We start from the raw sequence: 22,616 nt of genomic DNA, 5'->3' as shown, positions 1-22,616 counted from the left end.
TCTGTTTTGCAACTATTGAGGTCCAGGCTGACCAGTAGTAGGACCCCACACCTTTTTTTGTGCACTGTCCAGTTGTTACCTGAGCACACCCTCTTGTGCTGTAAGTGGTGTACGGCTTTCTTATGAGAGAGTGCACTATGTTGGCCACATTTGTGTCCATTCGTGGGACTTGTGCTCTCACAAAGTAAAGGTATGCATGTAATATATATCCCACCTGTGGCACACTGGCACACCGCTGCCGTTAAATCAGGGTTCCCAAGCTCCAGAAGTCCCTCAGTTGGCAGTGTGTATGTAACGTAGCAGACACACCCCACTTTTCTGACCCCCTCCTCTCTGGATTGTGTTGCATTAAAAGTAAAAAATACCCAAGAGAGCCTAATTTGTTAATGTCTGTAATTAAAACGTAATCTTCAGGAGAAATGGCTTCCCTGGGGCGTTGAAGACAGGTCTTAAAATGAGGGAATGTGTTCTTGAGACCAAGAACAGTGCGAGGGGGAGAGGGGTTTGACTCAGCAGGGGGGATAGTGACAGAAGGAAGACAGCTAGAGAAGGCAGGGCGAGAGAAAGCATCTAAAGCGAGGTACATGGAGTCTAATGAAGCCCGGTAAGGAGGGTGACAACCAGATGTGAGGGTAGGGAACGGAAGCGAGGAACTTAAGAGCCAAAGACTGTAAGTTGAGATCTGTTGTGGGTAAATGATGATATAAAGTAGATGATAGTCAGGTAAATAATCCAAGTAAGATATTTATTAGTTGGTTTCAATAAGATAAGTCACTCACCAACTGACATTCTCCACACACACTAGGCACACACACATTCTATTCACTCTGACATCACGCACACCAACATTCCACGTAGACATCTCACTCATTCTGGCTGAGCAACATAAAGGAGATAAATCTAGTTACAACAAGATCCAAGAAAAACAGCGAGGCAAGTTCAAGTGAGAGAGTGGGACCGAAGGCAGGCATAGGAAAGAGAGAGAGAGAGACAGAAGGAGAGAGAGAGAGAGAGAGAGAGAGACGGAGACAGAGAGAGACAAAAAGAGAGAGATAGAGATAGAAGGGAAGAGAGCGAGAGAGAAGGAAAGGAAGAGAGAGAAGGAAAGAAAGAGAGAGAGAGAGAAGAATAGAGAGAGAGAGAGGAGAGAGAGAAAGAAGGGAAGCGAGAGAGAGACAGAGAGAAGGAAAGTGAGAGAGAGAGAAGGAAAGAAAGAGAGAGAGGTGGAGAGAGAGTAAGAGGAAGAGAGAGAGAGAGAGCCAGAGAGAAGGGAAGAGAGAGAGAGAAGGAAAGAAAGAGAGAGAGAGAAGGAGGGAGAGAGACGGAGTGCAGGCATCAGTGTGCTGGAAAGAGACAGACAAAGGACAAAACTCAGGAGATATATAGAACAGGGAACATTTTCGAAGACGACCATTATATACCCCCCACTGCCCCCCTCGCCCCAAAAAAATGCTCCACAGAGAGACAGACGCTCAGCGCGGACCACCCCAGACAGACTGGTGCTGAGCACATAGGTGAACTGTGAGCGGAAGACCACGAAAACGGACACCGCCAGAAAACTGACACACCTGTGAACAAGAGGGAAGAAGAGACAGACACTGAACTACGACGGAAAAATCACATCCTGCGAGAACATTCCAACCAAGGGGCTCAGAAACTACTTAAGGCGCATGAGGATGTTTTTATAAGAAGTAAACAAGGCGCATCTGCTGTTTAGGGGTGGAGCAAGTCTACTCACAACTTCTGTGAAGGAATCCCACTCTGGATCAATTTCTTTTGGCACATTTTTTTAAATCAAAACTGACCTGTGCAAGATAAGCAAAGTATTTGATTTCAAAAACCCCACCCCTACTTACATATGTAGGTGACAGATACAAGTGTAAGTCATGTCAACAAGGGTGTAACCAACATTGTACTTTTTGCAAGCTGCTCTAATTATGCATAAACCATGCATTTCCTCTGCAGTGCACTAAGTGGCGTTAACTCTCCTACGCATGGGTATCCTAGCACCACTACTTAAGCCAGACAAGCAATCAGGAGCAGCGATTGACCCATAGGAAGCTTCCTGCTCCCTTTACCCCTCTGGTAACCCTCTGCCCCCGTTTCCATCACTTGGGATGTGGCAAAGGTTACTGTTAGAGGGGCTACTCCTTTTCCTGAGCAATGTTCCTGGGAGGGCAGCAGTCGCTTGTCACCTGCAGAACTTTAGTTCCCATGGCTTCACCTCGGAAGGTGACATTGTGGTTGGAGGACTCTTTCCGCTTCACTTCCCCAAGATGTCTCCAGGATTGTCCTTCCAGACTGCGCCGAAAAGGCCACAATGGGAATCGTGAGTAGCAATTTCCACCTCTTTTCATTTAAATATATCAAGTGCCCATGTATTCAAAAGTCCAGCCCAAATGGAAAATCTAAATGTGGTAGGCAGCAGGCCCAGCATGCATAATATTTGTACCCAACTGTATTTATTTAAATTATACACGGTCCTCGAATCGTCTGTAGAAAAGATCCTCCATGATTCAAAAATTTGCAAATCAAGACAAGACATTTCAATCTCATGCATTCAACAATAACAACAATTGTGTGCAGGTTGCCCACAATAGTTTATTATGCGCATGGACATTTCTTTGCACAATGATTTAGTTTTTATTTTCTAGAGATTGTTATGGGTTCCTCCCAGATGTATCTGTGGGTTAATGTCCAATCTGGGAATAAACACCAAAAGTCATTCATGTTCTTTCAATTACGAAATCACGATATCGAATATAACATAACGTGACGTGACATGACATGACATAAAGTTTATTTGTAAAAGCGCATGTTCACCCTGAAGGGTATCTTGCCCCTAGATGTTTATATTTATGATATCAGAGGGAGATGTGGGATTGTTCTTCTCATTTTGTGGGAAGGGGTGGCTGTGTCTGTTATAGAAGGATGCAATATTTCTGATTTGCCCTTTTTGAGGCTTTGTTGTTATTTCCATTATTTCATGGAGGTTTATGAGAATGAAATAGAAGGGAGATTTATGGTTAACGTTTTAGGGATAATTTGTGGTTGTCAGTTGCAGGCATATGTAGGGGTATTTGGCTAAACAATGAGGGCGTTGTAGTTGCTTTTGTGCCTTATATTATGTTGTGTGATCTTGTACATTTTATGTGTTCTGGTCGTCTTTGTGTTCATCATTTTCAATGTGTATCTTTCTCTCTATTCAGTTTTTTACAAAATTGTAGTTGTGTCCGTTTTAGGAAGATGTGGGTTTCTCTGTTTTTACACAGGCCTTGAATCAATATTTTAAGAGTGAGTGGTTGAATGTAGACGTGAGTCCTAGAGGTATGCGTGACAAAAGTTTGTTTCCCCTGGCACTAAGAAAGTGGCCTGAAAGCATGCCTAGGAAGGGTTCTGTTAGTAGTCCTGACAGAAGTATGTGACTTACTACTCAACTGAGGGAATGTGGTTGTATCCTTCCTGCTTTGGTGTTTGATTTTAAGACAGTCTGGAGAGAGCTGTGAGAGAGAGAGGGAGCTCCAAGGAGGAAGTATGACAGGGGGCTGTGGGGGAGTATGAGAGGTAAGTATAACTGAACCCCGCATGCATTTACCACACATGCCTTTACAAATCAGTCAGTCCCACAAATGCGACGTTACCATATATTACTTTACCACCCAAGTCGTTACAGTGACTTGCCTTTGGTGGGCACTGGACTTTGGAACAGTATAACCTACTATTCCAACTCCAGTCCATGCAACAGTAGGGAAGGTGTCAGACTTCAAAGCCAACACCAGTCCAACAACACGCCCCCTAAAGCAAGTCGTTGCAAATACTTGCGGGGTACAGGAACGTGTGAGAACATCACAGTTGGGGTAGTGACTTCCCTGTAAAGGTTGGACATGGTTCTCCCTGCATAGGAAAGGATGTTTCCCGTCCGAGAGCTGGGACTGTGGGCAGTAAGTCTGTCATGAGGCATTGCAGTATAGTCCTCTCAGTTCACCTGATTTCCGACTGCCTTAATGGTCTTTAATCATTTGACACCCCTCACTACAAGCATTCTCTAAAACCTCCTAGAGTCACTCCTTCCTCACAATACCATCACCAGACCGTACTGGTATCTACCAAAACTGAGGCCTATGTATGTCATTAATTATTGTCTTAAAAACTTTGAACAGACTCTTCCCCGGCTTACTGAAATTATTCTTAGTTATTTACCTCCCCCTGTAATATTCAGACTAAAGCCTTCCCGCCATACAGACACCTCCTTGCATGCCCTCAACGCTCCTGTCATTTGGCTTGTTTGGCCCTCAGCACTGACCTTCCCACCAAATTAATTTAGGTTACATCTCTTCCCAATACCTTCTGAGAAAAGAAGGAAAGATTGACCACCACCATGTCCCAAACACACCCTCCTCTTTTCAATAATGTCTCTATAAATATGTAAATGAAAGATTCAGCCATATAATGCCTTGTGTTGTGGTTCATTCACCTGTTACTATCCCCAACATCCTATTAATTTTATCCACCCAAGAAGTGCCATAAATACTCAGCCCATCCCTGTCCTTGTTCTTCTTAGGTTCCGCTTATGGGCTTACCGCTGGCTGCAGACTTTCCAATTAGCCATTGAAGAGATTAACGCGGACCCGAAGCTGTTGCCTAACGTCACACTGGGCTTTGCCATTCTTGACAGCGGCGAATCAGCGCACACGGTCTTGGAGGGTGTTACCTGGCTGCTTTCTGGAAGAGAGTCATCTATTCCCAATTACCAGTGCTCCTCACCTCGGCCTCTGGCTGGTGTCATCGGGGACGCGTCTTCCTCGATGTCCATCCCAATGGCACGGATGCTGGGACTGTACAGGTATCCACAGGTACGAACTTCGGCTTACCGTGTGAGACATCCACTTACAGCAGAGGGTAGGCTCAAGGATTTGGCAATCATCCTTAACAGGGCCGGACTGGCTGTAGCAGGCATCAGGCATTTCCTTGGTGGGCCGTCAGGGTGGGGGCCGGTTTTGGGCCCTGGGGGGGGCGTTTTTGTTACCGAGGGTCGGCATTATCGCCCCCTGTAACAAAGTCGGCCAAAACCAGCCCTGGCAAACTGCTTGGCTGCCCCCCCCCCCCACTCACCCCAGTGATCCTGAAGACCAAACATGAAGATGCTTGAAGGCAATGCAATCTTACTGCTATATTCATAGCTCCTCTATGTTACACATCTGCCATTTCCAAATACTTGTCATCTGCAAAAAATATGCTGTTATCGCCTCTTGGGCTCCCAAATTCTTACTTTGTTTTATTGATGACTACTTTTCAGAACCTGTAGCTCAAGAAAGTCCTCTCTCTGGATCTTCGCTCCCTCTTAAATATTGTACAGTTTTGCAAACATATGAAAATCCAGTTGTTCTGCTATTCTACCACCCCACCCTTTGGTTGCTTATTGTATTCATCTCACCAATATGCCAACTCGTGATAAATACATTCATTCTTTTCTTCATCTCTTACCGCATGCTTCCTATGAATTCCACTTGGGTCTCTTCATTTGCTCCACGATCCATGACTTGCACTTTCTATGCTTTATTTTGAAATTGATGCATCCCTTAACATTTTCCCAGCTGCCTCTGTTCTCTGGTTTCTTGTTCCTCTCATTGCAAACCTCTTCACTCATCATCACATTTCTCCTGTGTTCCAATGCTATCCTCCCTGTTGACTTTACTCTTTTGGAATTATTTCTTCTGAATTATTGAACTCTATGCTCTCTGACATTCCCTTTTTTGTCATGGAGCAAATCTTCAAGCCCTGCTGGAGATTTTCTGTAGTCTCAAGCGAGTTATTCTACCCCCCTCTGCTCAATAAAGCGTTTGCCTACTTCTACAGAAATACAAGACATATTTGTGAAGGTGCTCAGCATCCTTGAATTTTGATTGTGGTCAAGGGGTGATGGTGTCTGGTGAAGACCACACTGTGAGTTTATAGTCCAGAATTTCTTCAACTACCAGTCATTTGAAATGGTGAAAACTGATTCTTCATCTAATGTGAAGGAAAGTTTGATTTTATTAATTTGAAAATATAATTATTTTATTTGTTTGCATATGTAGCCGATGCCAGTAACAATAACTATACTTTTCATGAGGTTTGGCATTGCTGTAGCAGCAGTAAATATATTGTGAGAAAATGTGACCCACATTAATGCAGTAAAATGCCTTTAGGAGCCACCGTTAAGATTTTGTATGAATGTTGGAAGATCATTTACTGTCCCTCTGTTGAGAAGTTACAATGTGCCTCAGGCCATTGATATTAAGACTTATTGACAACACACTTTCAATAAGTCTGAGTTTGGAAAGTGGGGACTTCCCAGTTCTGCACAGTTGGAACGTCAAGAAGTCTGATTTTCTCCTTCCACTGCTGAAGGCATTTTAGAGAAATAAAATGTGCTGTCCCAAACTTCATCTGCACTGGGACTGAGCAGCCTTAAAAGGCAGTGCAAAGGTTTGTATATGGTGGTCCACATTTCAATGCAGAAGGGCCAGCAGCACTTTAAGGATGGGCAGTTATTACCCTCAGGAGGGTGCGGTGTATGACTTTAGGAGAGGCCCATGGTGGATCCTTAGGACTTCTGGCCGAGCTCCTTCAGGGGCACACTGACTATGCAAATCTTCATATGTGATGCTCAATCATTGTGACTCCCAATGGTCTGTTTGCGCCTGGGCCCACATCTGTAAGATGAAGCATGCACACTGGGCCGGACTGGCTACCGGGCAGTTTGGAATGCTGCTGAGCTGGGGGGTGATTTCGGAGACCTGCGTGTGCTGAACGAAATTCGTTTCGCTTTAATTATTTCGAAGCACACGCAGGTCTCCATGTACGAAATCAGCCCCTACCGCAGTGAAATCAGCCCCCAGCTCGGCAGCATTCCAAACTGCCCGGTAGCCAGTCTGCACAGGGGCACATGCGTTCTTTCCCTGTGTATGTGGCCTTGATCCCCGGGAAGTGACAGAATGCCCCCAAAGTCACTGGCCTGGTTCAAATTACAGGATGGGTGCCACAAGCACCTTTGCCCTTTCTTGGATACCTGTTACATCCCTGGAGTGCTTTGTGTAATATGGCTCTTGATATTCAGGACAGTTCTGCCTTTTGCTATTCTTGCAAGACCCTTTTGGAGGTGTCCCAAATGCTCTTTCCATTTCTTTCATCACTTCCAGTTTCTACAGACCACTTTTTACTAGTACACTCCCTCTTGTACCCTTCAATCTAGTACCGCCAGGCAGGTTTGGGTACCCAGAATAAAAAGATGTCAATGGGGAGGTAAACGTTTCTTTTATTCCTCCTCTAATTGGTGGAACTCCCTCCTGTCTCATCTCAGAGAGCAGTCCAATCTATACTACTATTATAAAGAGAGAACTTGCACCTTTTGGCCAGGTAAACTCGGGAACCACAGCGCCAATCTACACACCCGATACATCTATGAAAATGTCAGGGTGTGTAGATGGACATAGGCTATATAAAAAAAAAAAAGTAAATAAAAAAAATTACGTTTGTAAACAAAGTAGTCCCCTGAAAGTAGCGCCGGCCGGGACCTAGCGCTGGCCGCGACACGACGTGCGTGATGACGACGAAGGAGGAGGGCGGTGCAGTGACGAGCGGCTGTGCAGTGAGGAGCGGCGGCACAGGTAAGGAAAGGGAAAGTGAGACTGTGTGATGCAGGGGGAGGCAAGAAGGAGGCAGCAGTAAATGAAAATACGGAGCGCGAGTGAGTCAGGGCGGGAGGGGGGCGCGAGTGAGTCGGGGCGGGAGGGGGGCGGGAGTGAGTCGGGGCGGGAGGGGGGCGCGAGTGAGTCGGGGCGGGAGGGAGTCGGTGCGGGAGGGAGTCGGGGCGGGAGCGGGTGTACTGCCCCCTGCCCCTTTCTGCCCCAGGCAACGCTGGGGCGGGCTGCTAGTCATTTAATATTTAGAAAGGAACTTAAAACGTATCTTTTAGCAACACACCTCAATAGCTGTTTTTGGTGTGCTAACAACTTGCAGGCTTCTGTTTCGAAAAACCTATTAATATAACATTAACATATTCCTCAAGGGGGTGTTTGTCATCCGAGACACAGAAGTAGTCTTAGTCAAGTACATCCAGATGTTCGTTAACCAGTCTCTTGAATGTATCTGGCATTCTTTTAGGCAACATGTCATCACCCTGAACTGATACAGGTTATAGGGATGCAAAATCTTGTATGGCTGAAGAAGATGAGCCTCAAGGCTTCTATTCAGCCTTTTCTGTCCTACTCTGTGGTTTTCTCCCAGTGAACCTAAATAACCTGAGTGTGCTTAATGAGTGCGTTTTTTAAAAATGCACATCTTTATTCAATTATGCATCATAATCCTGTAAGATAAAAACATAAGAACCACATAAATATGTTAAAAACATTAAAATATATAATCCATCGTATTGTGCTCAGATCGCATATTCTATAGACATTAGGTACAATTTAAAGGAAAACAGGCCAGCCTATCATTATAAATTAGGCACACATAATTGTATTCCAATATAGAGCTCTTTTTATATAGGTAGTAATCACCGGCATCACCACATGATCAGGTAGCTGTAAATGTAAAAAGGCAGGTCGGAAATGGAAGAAACCCCTAGATTTTAAAAGCAGTATTAAGTACTTTTTACGCAAAAAATCATACCATTTACAGAATAAGACCAGATGTATTAGGGTTTGGGGGGAGAAACCGTCACAAGGACAAGTTAGAAGTGCATGGGGATCATACTGACCTGGGGGGGAAACAGATCATTGTACGGATAGAACCTATACAATATTTTGTAAGCAATGATCTGTCCCAAGGATGTCTAACAGCTGAAAGGCACTGTTCTTTGCCTGTTACAGTTTCCAGGAGCAGGCAGAATCTATTGGAGTGTTTCTCCACCCCCCTGGCTTCCCTCTCACCCTTCCGCCTGTTTAAAAATCCTTCCTTAAGGAGGCTCCGATCTCAATTTGTTAAGAAACTGTGGCCTATTATTAAGGTCCATACAGTCTAGGAAGCGAGCAACAGTTTTAATATAAATTAACCACGGTATATTGTGGTCATACATACACCAAAGACAATCCTCAATCACACTCTTGTTAAAATTCAGTCTCTCGTTACCCCGTACTGAGATTCAAAGTAACAATGTGGCCAATTTTACTTGATCCTCCGCATAATCCAATCCCAGTTCTTCATGAATAAAAAAAGATGTACTATTTATATCCAGGCCCAATAATTTTCTACAAAATTGGTCCTCTTCTTGCTGAATCACCTTGCGGTTACGGTACCTCCAAATTGCCGCACCGTATGTCAATACTGGGAAACATTTCATTCTATAGATTTGCAGTAGAGGCAGAATAGGCTTATTGCCTATCAACGAGGAAAATCTAAACCGAGCACTGCAAGCTTGACTGAATTTAGAGCATTATTTAGATATGCAGGTTAGACAATTGTTCTGATTGTCAAATGGCCCACCCAAATATGAAAGAGTAGAGACCCTAGTAATTATTCACCCATTTATGCCAATAGGTCTAGTACTTGCAGCCTTCCTCCCACAAACCCTATAATGAGTCTTGGAGATAATTGTGTCCAGATCCAAGTCATCAATAAAATTTACAAAGAGATCAACTGATAGCTTTCTCCCATTTCCCTCTGGCCATCAACACTGCGTCATCAGCATAGAGCAGGGTAGACGCACTAGCTGACTTTATCTTGGGCAAGTCATACCTGTTTTCAATCAGACAGCTGTTCAAGCTATTTGTGTATAACAAAACCAAAATTGGCACCATCACACAACTTGCCTTACCCCCGTGGGAGGCTAAATGATTGTGGGCACTCCCCATCCCTACCATATCTTACACAGGCATGTGTAGGTGTTAGAAATGGGGTTCTCTCGTTGGCAGAGGTAGGTACATTTGTCCAAATAGGGACCCTTGCTTCTAGTCAGGGTAAGGGGGATACACTTCTAAAATAACCCCTGCTCACCCCCTTGGTAGCTTGGCACGAGCAACCAGGCTTATCTCAGAGGCAGTGTGTAAAGCATTTGTGAACACATACAGTAATGCAGTGAAAACACTACAAATGGACACCACACCAGTTTAGAAAAATATGCAATCTTTATCTAAACCAAAACAAGACTAAACGACAAAATCCACAAAAAATAGGAATTTCATATGATAGAAATAGTTCAGTTCAAAGCAAATTGCAGATGCAACACTTTTCACAGAAAGTACTTTGGAAGGGTAGGGGGCGTGGCTACGGCGCGTTATCGAATGGCTGCCTGGTGAGGGAGCTCCATAGGCCAGGCTCAAATATCTGGTAAATATTGACGATTAAGAGCGCCTACACAAGTAAACACCTAAAATACTGACTGGTGAAAGCATTGGGCACAATCAGTGGCATTCTTGTCTCCTTCGGTCAGCAAGAACCTGACGAACCGAGCGGTGTCGTGGAGGTGATGCCTGCGAGAAAATGGCAGCTGGGCTGTGTGCGAAGCCGGAGTGTTGAGCCTTGAAGAGTTGAGTGGACGGAATGGCGCGTCCTTGTGGCTTGGAGTGCTGCTCCTGTAAAGATCAGTCTGGACCGTGACTGCCATGACTGCCCTGAACTGTCATCCTGCCAGCAGATCTAGAGGGCGCTAGGAGCTGAGGCCTGGGTGCCGAGGGAGCGCACTGGAGGACTGGCGGTGGCGTTGTGGCAAAGCGGCTGTGCCCAGGGACCTGCAGTGAGACCACAATATTGTCTGGCAAGGTGCCCACCTCGGTGGCCTGCGGTGGTGTGGTGAGTGAGGCGGGGACCGCTTGCTGTGTCAGGGCTGGGCGGGCCCGTGCGGCTGGGCCTGGGCATCCTCGGGCAATTGCCCTATGGTGCCCAGACGTGCTGGAGCAGGCAGGCTTGGCCTGGCGGAGCACGGGGGCCGCATCTACTCTCACGTCAGAAGGACACACAGCCTAATCGCTTTGCTACGGGAGTGGTGGTGCTGGAGGGTTTGCTTTAGCGAGCCGGAGTTACCTGAAGCCCTGCTGGTGCCTCCGCCCTGGGCTGGGGGTTGGTGCTGGGCCCTGCATGCTTGGTCCCTGGGGGTTGCTGGGCTGGCGTGCTGTTGGGCCTAGTCTCTGGGCTGTGATTTTGGTGGTTGAACATCACTATGGCGCAGGTGTTGTGGTGAGCCGCTGGCCTGTGTTGAATTACGTGCTTCGCTGTGGACAGGAATGCGTTGTGATCTGCAGTGGGAGCGACTTGTGCTTGCCCTGTTGCGCTAGTACTGGGCTGAATTGGACTTAAGGCGGGCTGGAAGTGCGGGCTTGCCCCTCAACTGCAGGGTCTGCGCCGTGGGGGCTGGCACGTGGATCGCCGGTGCATAGCTCACCAGCGTACTGTCCAGTAGCTGGGGCTGTGTGCTTGGAGGTCTGGGTGCATCATCTGGGGTGCGCAAGAGAACAATCCACCTGAAGGCGGCCAACACGCCGATCATGATCCTGGCATCCACAGCGGGGCTCCATGCTCCTGTGGACTGGGCGGGGAGGCAACAGCATGCGATTGGTGTTTTTGTAGGTATTGGAAAGACACTATGGGAAAACCTGACCCCAAACAGCCAAAACTTCCATTAGAAAGTAAGCGCAACACACGCGCAACGAAAACAATGACAGAGCTTGCTGCGACACAGGGTGCATCGGAAACCGCGGAGAGCCCAGAGGACGACACGAGAACTATACTGCTAGAGTTGCGCTCAGGCCTGAAAACTATAGACAGTAAGATTGACACGCTCACTTCTAGCTTAGATGTGGTAAAAAAGAAGGTGGATGCACATGAAACCAGGCTCGATCTTCTGGAGAATAGATTATCGAACACGCAGGATTCTCAGGCTGAATCGCTGACTCTGATGCTGCATATGGAGAAAGTGCTTGTGATGGAGCAGATTTCATCTGCAGTCAGGCATTGTTTTATTTTTTGTGCATCAGACTGCATTTAAATTGCCACACACATTTTGGTGCTAGTTAAAAACATGGCACATGAAAAACAATGAAAGTGAGGCCTATTCAGTCTGAAATGCTTTTGCTGAATTAACATGTGTTTTTACAGTGTAGAGAAAAGTGGCCTTTTTAGCTTTGAAGATTAATAGAATGTGTTTTTCTCTTCCCAGCCCATCCCATGCAATCTAAAATTCAATATTTCTGTCTTAAAAGACTTTGACTTGTTGCATATTTTGATAAACCTTTTCAGTTAATAACACCTCTTTTTATAATGTATGTGAGTTAATAATGCAAACACTACACAGGGGACTAAATGCTTTTTGCATGAAAAGCTATCTAAAACACTAATGCATGTTGCTGTGTGCACTATATTAATTGTGTGTGCTTTTAAAATTTACACTAAAGCATGAAGATTCTATTTTGCACATTGCACATTTTTGCATGTTGTACACAAATTAGAAAAAGCAGCTTTATACTAATAACTTGGCTAGGTAAACATTTATAAGGGGTATTAGTATGTAGTTGGGAAACACAATGTGCTGATTTACATGAAATTAATATTATCTTTGTGTTTGTTTTATTTTTGGGGCCTACAATTAAATGGCTGCCTGTGAATCCAGCAAGGCTATGGCTTGCATTAAAGAGAAGAGAGCATGTGCAGACTGTACCAGCTTTCCTAAAGGAGTCAAGGACACTTTGAACTTTGTACATTCTTGTGATTGTGCCAATGTACCAGTGTTAGTTAAAGTGTCCATCTGACTACGCTGTGGAAGGAAGGAAGGAGAATTAGAATTAAACATTTTTCTTAGTAAATGTTGCAAATGTTATAAATGTAGTTATTCATGTATGCTTCTTTTGTTAAAACTGGTAAAGTCAGGATTTTAGAATGAGTCAGGGTATTGAGAACTCATGCCATCATGACTGACCAATCACGTACAGGTTTTCCTGAAAGATGCTACATCTTTGTGTAGTCTGCCAATAATTAGGGTATAAAATAATGTCCTCTCTGGATGGGGGCTGGCTTTTCTCAGCTCAGCTGGCTTCTATGGGTTAGGTACGAGAAACGTCCCGGGAGATTGCTGAAGGGGAGGTGCGTCCGAGGAGATTCAGGGGGAGGTTTCTTGCTTCCACGTCATATCTTGGCACATCAGGCCACATTCCTTTGAGGTCTGGTGAAGGGCGGGCTGTCTCCCTCCTTTTTGCTCTTTAGACACATGATGCACATGAGCAGCAACAGATAGAAAGGCTCTTTAGATTTAGATGCTAAACTTTAAGTTTATGCTTTGACTAATTAATTAGGTCTGAAAAGATTTATTTGACTTATGCATTTATTTCTCTTAATGGGAGATTTTTGCCAACTATTTAATTATTGATTAGCTTTGCAAGACTATTTTTCTTAGAAACTCTTTAAGAATTTTGACGGATATTTTGCGCCACATTTTCATAACTACATGTAATGCTTATATGCAGACTATAATGTGTTCTGTATTATTGATATTTTTCCTGTTTTCCAAATTCAGTAACCTGATTGATATTTTACTAATGAATAAAGGGTCAGAGAAAAATTAACTTTTGACTAGAAAATAAAACCCTTTAAATACTCAACAACTCTCTTTATTGGCTTGAATAATAAATTGCATTTTTGACTGTTCAGGTTTATTTAAAGTCTCCTGAAGGTAATACATGGTGTGAAGGGCCCAACACCTTTTGAGCGGTAAATTAGAGGTAGCATGAGGGTTTGCATTGAGAAACTACCAGAAGAAATTACCGCTTCATCAGTTTTTGGTAATCAGAGGATGGTCATTATTGATTAGTTTGGTGATTAATGATTATTGATTTCACCATCAACTATTCAACTAATGGATCATTGAGGGAAGTAAATAATTGCCCAAGTTAGATAAAATGTCCAAGTCCTGATTCCTGACTCCAATGCTCAGAACCTGAAGATTGGCAAAGCAGTACTGGCAGGTGATGCAAGAAGTGGTGTGAGTATCAATAGGGTTGTGAAATGTTGTTAATATGCTAGCATGTATTTTTGAAGTGATGAAAATATTAAGTTTTTTTTTACTGTTGGTGAAATTTTGCTCATTTTGAATTGATGGTGTTATTGATTATATTGGTAATTTCATAGGACATACCTTTTTGGTTATTGATTACATGTTTTAACTTTTCATGTTAAGTTAGTGTCTTTTGTTCTATGTTGTCTGGAACACGCAGGTATGCACACCTGTGGAATCCCGGGAAGGAATAGCGGGTGGTAAATGGAAGCCACACTGCACTGAAGTTACTCGTCTGTTGGAATAACACTGAGAAGCTAGGTAGGGCTGGCAGTGTTAAATTAGGGACTATTTTCTGTGTGAGTGATTGATAGCAAAGAGTTCGCTGGTGAAACTTTGGTCTGATATCACCTAGAAAGGGTCACACTAAAGGAGTAGCAGGTTCTTCTGAGCTTGATTGACAGCAAAAGGGTTCGCTGGTGAAACTTTGGACTAAGATATATCCTGAAGGATAAGTCCAAAGGAGTAGCAGGTTCTTCTGAGCTTGAGTGAAAGGTAAGCGGAAGGGATTTACCTGTAGTGTTTGAAGAGTAAACGGAAAGTCTTACTTTGTGAAGGGTAAGCGGAATGTGTTACTCGCAGTGAATATAAATCTATCCTTTGTTTAGCACAACAGACAGAGTAGCGAATGTATTTATGTTGTTACTAACAGAGTATTGATTAAAAGAAATATTGCAGTAAGATTTTGTGGAGGGTCAGTGGTAGGAGTAAAACTGACTAAAATTGAGACTGACAGCTTTGGAGAAAAGAAATTGCATTGAACTATTGCAAAAATGAAAATGTTTGAAGGTTTAAAGAAGCTGTTAGGAGGTAAAGTGAAAAATGTGTTTTTTATTGGTGATGCTCCTGAAGGAACACCTGTGCATTTTATGTCTACCAATTTGGGACAAAATACATGTATGTGGGTTCACCAATGGTGCAAGATTACTGAAAAAGAAGGTGCTTTGAGGTTTCCAAAAGATGGTACTTTTGAATTGCAAATTATTGACAAATTAAGGGAAGTGTTATGTGAAATAAAGACACCATCTAAAGCTGCACAGTTTGAGGCCTTAGGCATGTGGGAAAAGACAGCAAGAGAGAAAGCAAGTGAGGATAAAAAGGTAAAGCACCAGATACAGGAGAAGGGAATTAATACTGACAAAGAGCTTCAAATAAATAATGGTTCAGGGGATGAAAAAATGGATGGATTGTTAACTGAGTGTCCACCACTTTATGTGGTTCCCATGAAAAATACTGAAAATAGTGCACTAGTAAATACTACAGGGGCTACTGCTTCTGTTGAACAGAGAGAAATACAGATTGAAAGAACTGTGCAGAAATTTCAGATTGAACCATTACCTGTTGATTCAGAACTGACAGTGATACCTCCAGGTGTTACTGCTTCAAATGTGCCTGATTCAGTTAAAGAATTACAAACTGCAGATGCACAGATAATGCCTAGAAAAATTATGACTGTCTCAATTAATATGGTCCCTACTGAAAAGGCTCAAAGAGCTGCAGAATCAGTGATTTTGCAAGAGTTTATTTCAGAAACTCAGAATTCACAGATTAGTGAACAGAAATTACCCCAAGCACTGAAAGGTGAGGTAAAAATGGTATTTACAACATCTGCAGCCCAGAATAAAATAAATGTAATTGAAAATGGGATTTTTCAAACCTGCTTTGAGGAAGCAGCAGTGACTAAAAATATAGAGAACATGGGAGAACATATTAACACAGGCCCTGAAAAAGAGAAACAGCTTAGTGTTTTAAATGCAGCATTTGAACATGGGAAAAATTACAGTCCTTGCTGTTTAAATCATGAAAATGTGAACCAGTGTCAGGAAAAAGTATTAATTTCCCCGAGTAAGGAAACAGCTGCATGTGCATTAACTACACATAATGGACTGACAGATTTGGCTCAAAAATATGAAACTGATGTTTCAGGAAGTTTTCCATTTCAGAAAAGTTTTAGGGTACACATGGATGAGGAAGCAAATGAGAAAATGTGTTCTTCAGGAATGCATTTGCACATTGCAGAAATAAAATATGGTTTTAAATGCAATGGGCTTGAGAAATTAGGAGACAAATGGGCAAGAAAACATGAGAAGAAAAAGAAACCACCAGACCTAGCAAGGAAAATGGATAAGGAAAAGAAGCCACCAGATCTAGTTGAGAAAAATAATAAGCAGAATGAGGGAGAAGCTTTTGCTTACTCATTGAGAGAAAAGATGGGAGAAGTGCATGTTCCTAAGCCACAGAATAAAAGTGAACTTGCAGCATTTCTGAACACATTCCCACAATTGAGAGACAAGATTGTGCTGTGGTACCCACAAGTTGATGGATTTGTTGACATTTTAAAAGAGTTGTGCATTAATTTGGTACTGTTCTTTTACATTGCCATGCAGACTAAATTATGGTTTGAATCTAAAGTTGTTGTTCAAGGGCCAGGTGAGGAGACAGTGAAAAGGGTTTGCATGAATGCATCATCATTTTCTGTTGTTATGGAGGAAAATATAGCAGTGCTTTATTTCCTAAAGGGCAGAGTGCTAGCAAAGGATGTTGATTGGGTACAGATTAAAAGAACACAGGATGGAAGTAAAGGTGTTTTGGTTTGTGCAAATTCAGGTATGGATGTTGTACTGCTGGAAAATGTGTCCTTTTGCCATCTTTATAACAGATTTGAGCATTGGAAGAAGAAAAATAAATTTAAACATGATGCACAAAAACATGGAGAAATGCAGGTGCAAAATATGCCAGTTAGGCAAATGCAAATGTCAGTTCAGAAACAGGTACCAATGGCGGGAATTTTTCAAGCACAAATGGTCCCACAAAATATGGAAAATGCTAAAATTAATTTAAATAAGGTGTCCAGAGCTAATGTGAATTATTTCCAGAGACAAAAACAGATCCCAGTCCAACAGGTTACTATGTTTGCAAATGAGAGTTTTAACACTAACAATTCTGAATCTACCAATTCCATTGTGAAGGCAGTGGAAAGTCCAGATTTAGTTGCAGGAGTTTTAAACAGAGAAATTACAAACACAGTGTTAGAAGAATTTGCACCAAAATTAGGCCCATTTGAGGAAAATTGCAAAACTGTTGTCTGTGACTCAGGCCTACCAGGAAAACAATTATTTTGCAAATTAAGAACCACAGATTACTGTACATCAGATAATGTTATTTTTCAGATTCCTGATGAGGATGCAAATTTTAAAATGGCCCAACAAGAGACAGTTGTAGCATTGCTTTCAGAAAAGACAGTTGAAAAATTACCTTCTGCTTTTGAAAAAATGATAAAAACAGAAATAAGAGAGTTCACAGAGAAGGATGCCAGATTAATAAAATGTGCAGAACATGTCTTATTAAAATTTGAACAAGATGACATGTATTCAGGAACACAATCAGTTGCAGGAATTTTACCAATAAAAGGATTTTTGATAGAATTGATTAGAAGTTTGTGTAACTTTCTGATCATAGGTTCACAGAAAATAAATGAAAAGAACAGAATAGTGCAGGAGATTAAAAGCATATTTTTTCCATGTTGTCCTGTGGTACCGAATCCAGCCAATATATTTTTTCACATTCCATGTGGTGAAGAATGGTTTATTTTTATTGATTTTTGCCAAGTTCATGTCACAGTGCCATTGGATGAGAATAGTCAGGAGTACTGTCAAAAAGTAGATGAATACCTGGGACACAAAATTGGAAAGGGAGGTAGAAAGGTGTCACCAGAGAAGGTGGAAATAATTTCCAGGATGACTACACCTCAAATTCAGAAAGAAGTCAGGACATATTTGGGAATGGTTAGCTACTGTAGAGAGTGGTTACTAAACCTTTCCCTAGTGGCTAAGCCTTTACTAAGGCTGACAAACTCACGTGTGTCTGATCCGCTTCCATTGGACAACAACTGCACAAAAGCATTCCTAGAGTTGAAAGAGAAAAAATGTCGCGCCCCAGCACTAGGAATGAAAGTTTATTTGAAAGAAAATACACTAATTTGCAGTGAGAGGGAGGGCTGCGCTCTCTCATTGCCTATTGAAAAAGATGACTGTGTTCAAAGGTCTGTGATGTATTGCCCAATGACCTTTGACCCTAACTTCACAGAAATGTCAGCAAATGAATTGGATTATGATGAAACTGAATATGAGTGTCTAAATATCATGAAAATATGCATAAAGCCAAATTCAGACTTTAAGGATCAACGTCTGAGTCAGCCCAACAATGTCCATTTTGTAGATGGCCCATGTTTGAAAGGTAACACATTAAAAGCAGCACATGCTGTGCTCCTTATACATTATGTTGTCAAAGCTTCATGGCTTTTAGTAATTACCCCAGCCCAAAATTCAAAATTGATTGCCCTTATCATAACCTGCAGTATATCTGCTCAAATGAGTCACTGTTGTCATGGGAGAGAGAAATGCTAATTCAGTTGCACAAAATTGTGTTCTGTTAGCATATACATTCAATGGAATCTTCACAGTTGAATTAAAAGAGGCTCAAGAAAATGTTTTTGAAGCAGCACAACAGAGTTGTATCAGAACTGTTTTTGAGAAAAGTGACAACTGCATAGTGGCAAAAGTGTTATTGCAAAGACTGATGCCCAGGTATAGATTGCCAGTTTCTCTGAAATCAGATCATAATGTGGTCTCAAAGATAATGAGTGCAGAACAACAGAATGGACAAGGAATGGATTGTAGCTATCTGCCTGAAGTGTCAAGCATAATAAAGCAACACAATGGCAGCACTAAGTTACCTTTTGTAAAAGACTGTTTTTCAGCATCACCAAAGTGGCTTGAAAATGCATATGCAAATGCACTTGTGGAAAACACTGATGAGAACCTAGCCATTGCTGTGTAGGTCTGGTTGATGTACAGTTTGCAGTTTCTCACCAGATTGCAGCTGCTACACAAGATCTGCATAATGGATGGTGCACTTGCTGATTTTCGAGTGGGAGAGCCCTCTGTGTGCCGTTTTCGTTTCCAAGGCTGCTTTCTTTTCACAGTGGGAGACACTTGCTGATTTTCGAGTGGGAGAGCCCTCTTGTGTGCCATTTTCGTTTCCAAGGCTGCTTTCTTTTGCAAGCTTTTGTGTGCCTGGGCGCCTCGCCTCTCTAAGGACTTTAACTTTGGACCTTGTGGGCTGGAACTGGAAATAACAGGGCTGCGAGCGCCAGGTGAGGGACAGGGACTCCATTGCCCAGGAGTCCCTGCGCTGCCATCATCACCTGCACCTGGACGCTCTCCCTGTTTGCCCCGCCCCTTGAACACCGATTGAAAGGTGCCTGCCAGCTTTTGGACCAGTGGGAGACACTTGCTGATTTTCGAGTGGGAGAGCCCTCTGTGTGCCGTTTTCGTTTCCAAGGCTGCTTTCTTTTCACAGTGGGAGACACTTGCTAATTTTCGAGTGGGAGAGCCCTCTTGTGTGCCGTTTTCGTTTCCAAGGCTGCTTTCTTTTCACAGTGGGAGACACTTGCTGATTTTCGAGTGGGAGAGCCCTCTTGTGTGCCGTTTTCGTTTCCAAGGCTGCTTTCTTTTGCAAGCTTTTGTGTGCCTGGGCGCCTCACCTCTCTAAGGACCTTAACTTTGGACCTTGTGGGCTGGAACTGGAAATAACAGGGCTGCGAGCGCCAGGTGAGGGACAGGGACTCCATTGCCCAGGAGTCCCTGCGCTGCCATCATCACCTGCACCTGGACGCTCTCCCTGTTTTCCCCGCCCCTTGAACACCTCCTTCCTGTAATAGGAGTTGTCTTTTCCGCTGCGCGGGAGCGCGCCCAGGAGAAGCCCGGGACAAGGGCGGGACCGTTTTGTGGCCGTTCTGGGGCCGAAGGAGGCCGGGCTGGGCCAGCCCTCCAAAATCCATTTTTTTTGTTTAACCATCCTGATTTTAATCCACAAGTAAGCCAGTTGTGTGCTCATATTTAAAACTTGTTTGACATTTAATGGCTGCTACACATGGAAAAATCTCGTCACCTGACCCGGGGGGAAATAACAAAGGGACTTTGGACAAGTACTTTAAAAAGCCCGTTGGTGATACAGACAGGGAGTGTGATCTGGCAGAACGAAGGGCAGAGCGCCGACGCTCCATTGAATCCATTAAAAATAAATTGACTAGGGGCGCATCACCAGAGAACAGTCTAGTGCAAGTGGGTGAGGGTTTGTTACAAGTAAATGAAGACTCGCAACTATCACAGGGTTATCCCATGCTTTTGCGAGAAATGACCCCTCCATCATTATCAGTCATTAGTGGTACAGAAGGAAGTAACACTGTGGGTTCAAGCGATATTACCATCTCAATTGAAACCATACCTACTAACATACGAATACCGCCACCTGGAAAAAAGAAACTTGGGAAACAGGGGGTTGGCCAAACTGTTGGGCCACCGCCAAACAAGAGACAGAGGAAGGGAGGGGTTCAGCAAAGAGCCAAAATCAGCCACACTGATTTTGGTAAGGGTAGATTAGTGACAGCTGCTACCGTACCCACAAGCATTGTGATCCTACCCTCTGACCTGGCTCAGGTTGCCCCTCATGAATTACCATCTTTCCCAAATACCTCTATATCTACTGAAGTTGGACCAAACTTAACACCTGGTAGTATTTCGCCTCCTACTGATAATCTATCAACACTCTCCCTCGAAAATATTGAACACCTACTGAGGGCATTCACATCCCCAATATTAGAGAGGTTGAAGAGGTTGGAGGATCGTTTGGGGGTCATAGAATCGACGATCACTAAAAAAACAGGTCAGTTGGCAGTATCTGCAAAGCAAGTTTTAACGCCTTCAGCTGTAGCCCCCACGCCCACAGTCCTCACACAAAAGGTTTTAAAGCCTCCAAGTGATCTTGTGAGCAGTACCGACCAAGGGGTAAATCCATCCAAGGCAGTGCGTCAGCCCACCCAAACTAGTAATAAGGACACCAACAAAGGGGTCAGTACATTGGTTGCTAGAAATAATCAGGAGGAAGGTGGAAAAGTATACCCGGGTAAGGCAGGGAACCAGAGGGTCCGCCATGTTGAACTACCACCAGAGGCAGTCCCCTACGTAGTGGTACTTACGGGAGTCCCCAGGTTGGCAGACAATAAGAGGGAAGGGTTTAGCCAATTAAAAAATAAAACCATACATTGGCTGGGGCAACATAGACCGCTCCCATGTTTCATTAATAATGAGATAGTTCATGTAAGGCGACTCCCCTGGTTGGGGAGTAGAGTAAAGGATATAGAGGGGGATTTAATAATTATACATTTTAGAGATCCAGGGGCAGTGACACACATCCTTAATTGGATGCCAAGGACCACTGGCTCACGTATTGTCCCCTGTGATTTAACCTACTTCTATCCTAGATCCCAGATGCCTGCAATAACATCCGTTGGGGTACCTTTTGGTCCTCTTAATAATCCTCCCAGAATGTTTAATAATCAACATATGTGGCAGGAACCAAATCACAAAATGCCGAATCCATTTGCATGGAATACTGTACCACATAGGGAGAACAGAAATAACTATAGAGGCATGGACCATTCACAAAGTGCAGGTGGAATGAATCATTTGTTGCCTTTTACCCCTTTTGAAACCTCGAATAGGTTCGAAGCATTCTCTGGGCTAGACGATTGTGAATGACGATCGGGCCCCCTGTAAACAGGTCTGAAGCGAGGCGAGTGTCCAGCACCGGATTGAGCTCCCCAATTGCCTCTGTTTCCGGGCCTATGCAGGAGAACGACACGGCCTTATGTAAATTCCTTAGTTGGAATATAGCTGGACTAAGAGCCAAAAAGGATGACCCGCTATGGATTAATTTCATCACCTCTTTTGATGTCATAGCTTTACAAGAATCCTGGGAAACCTCATGTGATGTTTGGTTGGATGGTTTTGTTACCTTCTTTGTCCCAGCGACACCCAGTCAAGCTGGGAGAGCTAAAGGGGGTTTAATTTTTCTTTTTTCCCTTAACCTCGCGGGGTCTTTTAATCAGTTGGACTCAGGTTCCCCTAACCTATTAATTGTAGAATGGACTGTTTCTTCGACCCATTCAATTTTATTACTTAATTTTTATAATTCCTGGGAGAGGGCAATGGATACTGATCACATTGCACATTTAGAGACATTTTTATATAATTTCAGTCTTAGTAAGCACACTGTATCTGAGCTCATCGTGTTAGGTGATTTTAATACGCATTTATGCAATTTTCCTTGTCACTTGGGTGAACATTTAGGCCCAACTGGAACATCCATACCCCATTTTGAACATACAAAATCTGGTGAGGCCCTGGAGGCTCTAATGGCCAGTTTTAATCTTTATGAACCCCTAAACACAGATGGGAGGGAAAGAGTCCCTACATACAAAGGATCTCCGCAAGGGTCTATAATTGATTACATATTTGCCACGCCGGTGCTTCTATCACAGGTATTAACCTATAGAACAACCCTGTCACCTTTCAGTGATCATAATCCTGTGGTAATGAAGATGAGTTGGGGGGAGTTTAAACGAGTGGGGTCTGGTTGCCAACAGGTGCAGGCAATACCTGTGCCCTCTGACCAAGGGAGAAGGCTCAAGTGGGGCAAGGTGATTCCAAAAGAATTTATGTCAATTTTATTGCCTAAAATTGAGGGAGAA

The 22,616-nt window shown here is 43.5% G+C and overlaps 1 protein-coding gene across 1 annotated transcript in view; it reads left to right on the top strand.

Moving 5' to 3' along the window:
• The first annotated feature begins 4,378 nt into the window (after window positions 1-4,378).
• LOC144797966 (extracellular calcium-sensing receptor-like) overlaps window positions 4,379-22,616 on the top strand; it is a 228,435-nt gene continuing 210,197 nt past the window's right edge. Inside the window, exons 1-2 of the mRNA XM_078668772.1 lie at window positions 4,379-4,425; window positions 4,562-4,853. Of these exons, the coding sequence (XP_078524898.1) occupies window positions 4,379-4,425; window positions 4,562-4,853 (339 nt within the window). The remainder of the gene's footprint in view (window positions 4,426-4,561; window positions 4,854-22,616) is intronic.

Source organism: Lissotriton helveticus, chromosome 12 (assembly GCF_964261635.1).
Source record: "Lissotriton helveticus chromosome 12, aLisHel1.1, whole genome shotgun sequence".
Classification (NCBI taxonomy): Eukaryota; Metazoa; Chordata; class Amphibia; order Caudata; family Salamandridae; genus Lissotriton; species Lissotriton helveticus.
Note: the sequence above shows the minus strand (reverse complement) of the source record. Positions and strands in the feature narration are given on the sequence as shown.